Below are 9,596 nucleotides of genomic sequence, written 5' to 3' on the forward strand. Positions count from 1 at the left end.
TACACTTCCCAAGGCAGGGGCTTTCTCTGTTTAAAGGAATTATCTTAGATGCTCTGTAACCAGTGGTCAGTGAGAAATATTGGGGTTTGCATCAATCATATGTTTATAAGAGATATATTTTCAGGACTGTGGCAAAGGGATGAACATAACGCATTTACTCTCATCACCATAAAGCCGATCTAACACCTCCAATTTAATATCGACCAGATGGATGATGCTATCCATGCCATGTTTCATCTCTATGGAAAGGTAAAATTGTGATAGGAAACATGATAACAATATCTCCTATCTGGGACCTCCAGGGGCAAAAATATCATATCATGAACATTGGAGATCTCATAATCCTCTAATGACCTAGCACATCCCGTGACCAGCCAACTATATGAGCTCACAAAGGGAAGGTATGTGGGCGTAACCTTGAGCTAATAAAAATCAAAGTTTGGGGTTTTGTTATTTGTCAGTCCTGAAAGCCACAGTGCTCTGTGGTTCTGTTCTTTGCTTTAATGAGTTGCTCTAAGGAGTGCTTCCCTCCACTAAGCTCTGAGCCATTTCTGTGACACAAGTTTAGCACTTTTTCTTTTGTTATTCCTTTGATTGCATGTGATTGCATATACCATATTTTTTTCCCCCATTTTGTAACATCTGTGCATAACTTTTGTAAACGCTGCGTACTTTTGGGGATTAGATATATAAAATGTAATAGCTCCATTCCTCTTGCTCTGTAAACCGCACCCCTGAAGCCATATGCTACCTGCTGGGTGTGTAATCAATCTGTATAAACGATTGATAGCAACTAGTTTTTCATGGGTTATTGGGAAACTTGGCGATGACCATACCAGGGTATATACACTCACCGGCCACTTTATTAGGTACACCATGCTAGTAACGGGTTGGACCCCCTTTTGCCTTCAGAACTGCCTCAATTCTTCGTGGCATAGATTCAACAAGGTGCTGGAAGCATTCCTCAGAGATTTTGGTCCATATTGACATGATGGCATCACACAGTTGCCGCAGATTTGTCGGCTGCACATCCCAAAGATGCTCCATACAAGGCAGGATGGATCCATGCTTTCATGTTGTTTACGCCAAATTCTGACCCTACCATCCGAATGTCGCAGCAGAAATCGAGACTCATCAGACCAAGCAACGTTTTTCCAATCTTCTACTGTCCAATTTCGATGAGCTTGTACAAATTGTAGCCTCAGTTTCCTGTTCTTAGCTGAAAGGAGTGGTACCCGGTGTGGTCTTCTGCTGCTGTAGCCCATCTGCCTCAAAGTTCGACGCACTGTGCGTTCAGAGATGCTCTTAGGCCTACCTTGGTTGTAACGGGTGGCGATTTGAGTCACTGTTGCCTTTCTATCAGCTCGAACCAGTCTGCCCATTCTCCTCTGACCTCTGGCATCAACAAGGCATTTCCGCCCACAGAACTGCCGCTCACTGGATTTTTTTTCTTTTTCGGACCATTCTCTGTAAACCCTAGAGATGGTTGTGCGTGAAAATCCCAGTAGATCAGCAGTTTCTGAAATACTCAGACCAGCCCTTCTGGCACCAACAACCATGCCACGTTCAAAGGCACTCAAATCACCTTTCTTCCCCATACTGATGCTCGGTTTGAACTGCAGGAGATTGTCTTGACCATGTCTACATGCCTAAATGCACTGAGTTGCCGCCATGTGATTGGCTGATTAGAAATTAAGTGTTAACAAGAAGTTGGACAGGTGTACCTAATAAAGTGGCCAGTGAGTGTATGTATTAAATGCGTTGAAATCGAATGTGTAAATACTATATGTTCACTGTGATCTCCCGTGTATCTGACCTAGTAGTGAAAGCAGCCGTGTCCTCGTCCATCAATTGTCAGCTAGTTGCGTAATTGTCTTGACGATTGGAGGGGCTGGAGTGCTAGTTCATGAACATAGGGCAACGTCGGGGAGATACCTGCTGGATCTCTCAGGTGTTCCCTGACAAACTGGTGGCAAGCAGTGTGATGACAGAGAATTAGTAATCTGGCTTGAGCAATCATTCCGGTCACTAAAAACTTGCACTGTCCTCACAAGGATTCTGTGCATAGTTTTGAGGATCGGACTCTGTGTTTAATTACACCTGGGACAATACTCTTCATGTAGCAATTACACCCTTCCCCCTCTCTTATATTTCTGTTCTAACTTTTATTTGGTGAGTGACTACTAAGATGACAGCTGCTTATAAGAAGCACAAGAAACTAATGTGCTGATCTGTTTGTGTGAGGAGTGAGATCTCGATGGGTTAGACAAAGCCAAGGAGAAGTTGATCAGAGTGGGCCAGCAGCAGCCATGCCTCCCAGTGTAGAATGGACTCTCATTTGCAAAGCAGAGTGAGTTTGCTGAGCGACAGACCGATAGAGAGGCCGTGGAGTGGCAGGCTGAGCGAGAGGTGCGAGAGTGACAAGCTGACAGAGACCACCAGCTGGAGTTAATCTGACTCTACAAGGAGCAATGTACTTTACTGAACAGTGAGTGCAATGATGTCAACTCCTTTAAACCCTGTCCCATGCATTTTCCTGTCATGGACAAGGACACAAATCTGGACACATTTTTGAGGGGGTTCGAAAAGGCCTGTAAACAATACCAGTTGCCCGATGTCCAGTGAGCTTGATACTTTACCCCTGGGCTACGAGGGAAAGCTCTGGAGGTGTTCATTGCTCTCCATTGAGAACAAGGTGGAGACTATTAGGTCATCAAACAGGTCCTGATATGGAAATGTCAGCAGACTCCAGAAGTGTACCACAAAAAGTTCCAGACTCTCCAACATGGACCTCACGACAGCTACAGTGATGTGGTGGATGAGCTCAGAACCAACTTCTAGCATTGCTTCCAGGGGCTATTGATTACCACCTTTGAGGACTTGAAGGACCTGATGGTGAAGGACTAATTTCTTTATCATTACCCTAAGGAGGACAGGGAGCCAAAGGAGGCTGCCAAAGTCGCACATATCATAGATATCTATGAGGCCAATCATACACCTGAGGTGCGGAAGTCAGCTGTCAGCAGCTGGAAAGGGGGTAAGCCAACAATCAATTCCAGACTATCCTTGGGGTGTTTCATCCCATCTTCCAGCACCCGGCCTGCATCTGACTCCCACCAATGCTATACCTGCAACCGACCTGGACATATTAGCATCACCTGCCTGGAGAGGCAGAACAGGAACCCCACATCTGAGGTCCAGGGGCCTAATGCGGTAGTCCTTTTTGTGGGTGGGGTGGTTGTGAGGGCCAAGGATAACATAAAACCTGTCACTGTGGGCGACCTCTGCCAGGTAAGTAAGAAGAAAATCCAGCTCCGGAGTAAAAAGTCATCAAATTTATTTCCACATATTTAAAATTCGGAAAAAGCTGCTTACAAGTAGCTGCACAACTATTCCAGAAAAGAAGCCATAAGTTAGCTGAATGCGTTTCGAGCACTGTGGGCAATACCATGACTGTGGGGCTCAATGACACTGGAGCAGAAAAAAATGTCATCTGCCCTAAATTTGTGTTCCCTGGAGAACTTATCCTTGGGAAGATGCCGAATGTCACCGAGTTTGGCAGTGTTTGCCGACTTTTACCCATGGCTCTAGTTTTCCTAGACTGGGGTGCCGTGAAGGAATTAAGGGAAATGGGGATGTCCAAGAGTCTATCCACAAATTATTTATTGGGGTCTGATCTGGGATGGTTGGTCCCACAATACAATCCTGACAACCCTCCCATATCTGGCTTTTCATGTGAGTCAAATATCAATAACTTGAATGTCAATGTTATGCGTGATGATAATGTGTTTCATTGTACAGGAGAACTAAGCAATGTCATGCTGCGGAATGATGTTGCTGAGGATTCCCTAAAAGAAGTGAACATCAGTGCTAAGGGCAATGGGAACAGGCATGGGGATCATGAAGTACTGTATGTGGTCCTGTACTGCTGGCCAGTGTCACCACAGACAGTGACATGGTCTGTAGTAGGTGTCCCATGATCAGCACTGCTCCTGAAGTATTAGGGGATGATGAGGACAGGCACAGAGTTCATAAAGAAGGTGGTCACATGCAGCTGACCAGCGTCATGATGGACTGTGAAATGGCCTTGGTACTTGTCCCATTATTAGCACTGAATAACTGTATAAGGAGAGGCGGGGAAAGTTTTGTCAGCCTGCTAGGGTGAGGGAAAAGTGGGAACATAGCCTTAGAGGTGAATTTAGCGGTGGTCATGCAGACTCTATTCATACGGGGGATTTTTGGATCCCAGTTTCTTTGCATCTTTGAGTCTTCAGCGGTTAAACCACTAATGATCATCAAAAAAGTAAATGAAGTTGAAAACTACTTGCCCTTTGTGCTGTAAACATTCTTAGAAGATATCTTTGATGTAAAACATTTTGCAAATACTTATTACTATTTTGATCATAATTGCAATATAGCCAAATGAGAATTGGTGTAGATTGGTGACATTTTCAACAGAAATTAACATTACATTAAGATTGATGCTATATTGGTGTACATTAGGAATGATCATTTTTCTGTTCCCTCTTTTATATAGTTGTACAGTTCCTGTTAGCCATCTCCACAGCAGCCATAGTTCTCTTCACTGCCTCCATCTTTTTGAAAAGGAAGCAAATTGTGGTGGATCTTAGCTCTGGTTGGACATATCAAAAACACCCCTCAATGAAACACATTGCTCAAGCCTTAAGAAGTCAAAAGTATCACCTTCAAGCCCTGGCAGCATTCATTCTGATCAACAGCTACCTGCTCTTACAACTTAGTCAGCTGGCTCCAGTCTACCTGGGCAAGACAATGCGCAATGGTAAGCGACCTTCATCACTGTGCGTTTTGTTATAGATATTGGTTTTAGAATTGTAAGAATTACAAACTTTGGAAAACAAAGCTAAAAAGATAATATTATAAAATACCAAAGGAAAAAAAAACTACCAGTAATTATCTCTTCAATGCCCTGCAACACAGCACAGAAGGTTTGACAGTGCTCCTGGTCTTTGATTAGTAGCTGATACGTTACCACTGCAGTAGTTATGTGCTGTGCTACTGCTTGCACCAAAACTCAGTGATAGGAGTCATGTAGTGATGCTAGTAATACAGCACCTGACTGCTGAGGCCACTGATTGGCTGCAGTGGTCATCTACCAGCTGCTTGCTAACAGACTGTAGGAACCAATGGATTTTCTGCACTAAAAGTGATTGGAGAGGTGGACAGTAATTTTTTGCTGCTGTTTTTGCTTTCTATTACATAAGCCCTTTAGGCCACGTGCACATATTGAGTATTTGTTGAGTTTTTTGCCTCAGTATTTGGAAGTCAAATCCAGGAGTGGATGATAAATACAGAAGTGCTGACGTGTTTCTATTATACTTTTCCTCTGATTGTCCCAATCCTGGTTTTGTCTTACAATACCGAGATAAAAACTCACCAAATACTCAACGTGTGCACGTGACCTTATAGTCTTATTTTGAACCCCAATTTTTTTTTTTTTTTTGCAGTAACATGAAAATCAAAAGCATTAAATATATTTTAGTTACCTAATAGAATAGAATGACAATCTTACCTTATTAATAACTGACTTAAAATGACCAAACCACTAGACTGAAATTAATTCTGCTCAGTATTAATACTCAGTGGAGATAAAACTAGGAGACAAGAAGCGCAATAGGGTCTTATCCGATGGGAAAGATAAATAAAAGATGTGGAACCACTCACCTGGTGTCATTGCAAACTAGCAACATGAAACAAGTATAAGTACAGCTGCTGCAAGACACCGATCAGGGAAAGACCAGAAAAAGAAAGACGTGAAGCCAGTGGTGAATTTCACTTGCGCTGCTGATAACACTCAAGACAGAGGTAAAATCCCAAAAGTTTAATATTAAGGTTTTAAGTCAGTGTGTTTCAAGGTTCTACATGACCTCTTCATCAGGACAAAAAACAAAAAAGCCATTTTTTGTCCTGATGAAGAGGTCATGTAGAACCTTGAAATGCATTGAAGCTTAATATTAAACGTTTTGGATTTTACCTCTGCCTTGAGTGTTATCAGCAGCGCAAGTGAAATACGCCACCGACTTGCACGTCTTACTTTTTCCAGTATTAATACTAGCATATTAATTAATTGATTTATTGTATCACTTGATATTGAGAAGAATTAAGTATGCTGTCATACCCCTATATACAGCATGAGCTCTCACACCGCCCCTATGTGCCATATGAACCCACACATAGCCCCCTATATACCATAAGAGCCCACACACAACCCCCTGCATACAGTATGAGCCCCAACATATCCCCTCCATATACAATATGAGCCCTCACAAAGCACCTCTAAATACAGTATGAGCCCCCACATCACCTGTATACATTATGTGTACCCGTATAGCTTCTCTCTCTCTTTTTTCTCTCTCTCTCTTTATATATGTATATATACAGTATAGTATGAGACCCCCAAATAATCCCCATATATAGTATGATCCCCCACATAGCCTTCTACATACAGTATAAGCCCCCACATAATCTCTTATATACAATACGAGCCCCCACATAGCCTCTCTATATACTGTATGAGCACCCACATAGCCCTCTAAATACATTATGAGCCCCACATTTTCCCTATGTACAGTATGAGCCCCTACATAGATCCCTATATACATGCAAACATCCCATAGACATATGAAAAAAACAACACATGCTCACCTCGCTTCCATTTTCCCAACACTCTGCTCCTGTCCCGTACAGCAGACGGGCTGTAATGATGGCATCACATCTGTTGGTTCAGTCCCACATGCTGATTGGTGTAAGAAGGAGCTGATGGCTCCATCCTCCACCAATGTGTGCACCTCTGTCTGCATCATGAGGAGGTGAACAGTGGTGACAGTGGACGGCAACAGAAGGACAGTGGGCGAGAGCATGGTGTGGCCCATGGGCAACTGTTTCAGGCCTTCAACTGTCTCGGTCCGCAGGATGGACTGGAACAGCTAGAGAGCCAGATGTCGCCTGCGGACTGCGCTTTGTCCACCTCTGCTCTAAAATAAAAATAATTTGTGGACACTTTTTTTTATATCTATAAGATTTCATCATTTGTGAAAATAATAAAGCATTCTAATAATTTCAGTAAAATTGAAAACAGGTTGTTTAATTTAGAAGCCAAATTTTCCAAGTAATTCTGAGCTTAATCCAGACATAATGGCAGAGAATGGTAACAGGGAGCCACTCTTGCACTAGAGAAGCAGGCATGTTAGGTGCTTTACAAAGACTTCCTTTTGATATCGGTGGGAGCTGGGTAATTCTGTAATTGTACCATAGTGGTGAAGTAAGAAAATGTGTTCTTATTTCCAGAGATTATAGGCGATCACTAGCTGGGTCCTCTTCAATCAGCTTATTTTAAGGCCCCCTCAAACAAACTAGTACTACCCACAGAAGATAACCCCTTTAAATAAGACACCGACAAAACATGGTCACAATTAGAGTTTGCTAAATCTATTTGGGTGGGATTGAATTCCACTAAAATGTTACAATCCATGGATTGCAGATTTTATTATTAATTTGCTACATGTAAATTCAGCAAAATGTGTTGCACCTTTTTTGCTGAGCCGTAATGGGCCTGCAAAATATCTTAAAACAAAAAAAATATGCTACCGCTCACCTCTCTGGCCACCTGTGCTGCTTGCTCTCCCTAGGGCATTTCACGCTAGGATGGGACTTCTGGCCATGTCTAGGTCCAGGACATCTCTGCACATATGTCTAGCGTGAAGATGCCTGGGGTTTCGACGTACGGCAGTGGTAAGAAGAGGGTCAAACGGGAAAAACAGTGAGCATCATTGAACATAATCATTGAATCATTGTCATATTTCCAAATATATTTTATTGCTTTTATGATTTTTTTTCTATAGATACTATACAGCTAGAGTGGGACAAGCAAGAAAGAAACAGTTCAGAGACTGACATTGTTGTTCCGCCTCTTCCATCCATCAAGATCATACCGTTCATGGCATTCTGTGTGAACTTTGCTGTTCCCTTGGTCTTCTATACAATGGAAGAATCAGAACCAGTATGGCAGAAGCAACACCTTTGGGGATTTTACTATTCTGTTCTTTTGCTTCTTTCAACACTAAAATATCTGTCCTCTGCAATTACGTTTTATATGATAAGTCTACAAGCCCAGCAGTCTCCACAAATCTTTATTTTTCAAGGTGTTACAACTTGGCTTCCACCTATGTATGCATCATCAGCAATTTCTTTATTTCTTTATTCATTTTTCCTGAAAATATATATGGAAATGAGGTTTAAAACTGCGGTATCAGGCTCTCCTGCATCAGATCTTACCCTAAGAAGAAAAGTCAGCACTACCCCCTCTCCATTCGGGGTGATTGTAACTACATTTCTTGTTATAGGCAGTGAAGTCCCATTTTTATTGCATTTGGTTCATTTCGTGTTACTTTATAGAAGTGAAATATGTATGATCTATCTGTTGGTGTTCAACTCAGGATTCTGCTTTATAAGCTTTTGTGGGTGCTTGATACTGGGACTCCGGAGAAAACATCAGGCAAAAAAATGCAGAGGCAAGCAGAAACAAATAGATAGTGGGATTTGCCTAGCCGCCTCATTCATCTACCAGTCTGGAGCAGACAAAGCAAACAAAAGATCTGAAAAATGCTAATATAACGCCAATATTATTTATTAAAAAGCCAAGACTAAGTTCTAGCACAGCTAAAATTACAACAATATCCATGGCACAGGGGCAAGAAATAAATCAATGTCCTACATAAATAATGGATAGGAGATCGCTATAGAAAATCTAAAAGGAATAATTAGCTGAGAAAACGTCTTATTGAATACCTGTTTATTCAAGTGTAGCCCACTGAATTTACTTCTAGAGATCACTTCAATGTTTGTCTGCCCCATGTAGGCGGAATGGTGTGAAGACAATGCTGTCTTTTCCTCTAACTTTATATTTTTTCTGTGTAGTAAGTTAGGACAAAAAATTATTTATGTTGGTAGACACTGGTTCACTTAGAAGCGGCACATTATCATTGCCATTTAAAGTACATTATGGTTTGTAAACTCAACCTATATTGAAAAGTGTTACATCATTGTCTTTTCCAATAAAATGTGTAACTTTACATCTCCATTTGGTTGCTAGTAAATTGATTCCACTTGTGTAAATTGGGAAATTAAATCTAAATGTGTGATATTTTGTTGTAACCAAGAATCATAAAGTCAAACAGATAATTGAAACACCAAGAAGAAAAAGTTGCAGAATTATGGAAATCACAAGATCTATTTCACATGTTATTGATAGGCAAGTGATGAATAAATGGCAACAAAATGTTTGATTTATTCAGTATCAAGTATGAATGACACCCGCAGAAATACAGGCACTTACATGTCTTGGCATGTTATCAATGAAGTTATTAATGGTTGTCTGAAGAATGTTTTGCCACACTGAATACACATGGGCACACAAATCATCAAGATACACTACTGGCAGCTCCCTTTGTAATTGTTGATCAATTAAGTCCCAGATGAGCTCGATGATAGGCAAGTCCAGAGACGCTGCAGGTCATGGTTGTGTAGAAATTGCAGGAAAGTGAGATGTCACCATGGAC

General features: G+C 41.6%; 1 protein-coding gene across 6 annotated transcripts in view; it reads left to right on the top strand.

The window, feature by feature from the left end:
• Positions 1-9,277, top strand: part of LOC143773767 (uncharacterized) — a 28,432-nt gene extending 19,155 nt beyond the window's left edge. For all 6 annotated transcript variants that reach the window (XM_077261113.1, XM_077261114.1, XM_077261115.1 and 3 more), the window contains 2 exons: positions 4,538-4,801; positions 7,881-9,277. In XM_077261113.1, the coding sequence (XP_077117228.1) occupies positions 4,538-4,801; positions 7,881-8,647 (1,031 nt within the window). In that variant the 3' untranslated portion in view covers positions 8,648-9,277. The remainder of the gene's footprint in view (positions 1-4,537; positions 4,802-7,880) is intronic.
• The last annotated feature ends 319 nt before the right edge of the window (positions 9,278-9,596 follow it).

Source organism: Ranitomeya variabilis, chromosome 5, assembly GCF_051348905.1.
Source record: "Ranitomeya variabilis isolate aRanVar5 chromosome 5, aRanVar5.hap1, whole genome shotgun sequence".
Taxonomy (NCBI): domain Eukaryota; kingdom Metazoa; phylum Chordata; class Amphibia; order Anura; family Dendrobatidae; genus Ranitomeya; species Ranitomeya variabilis.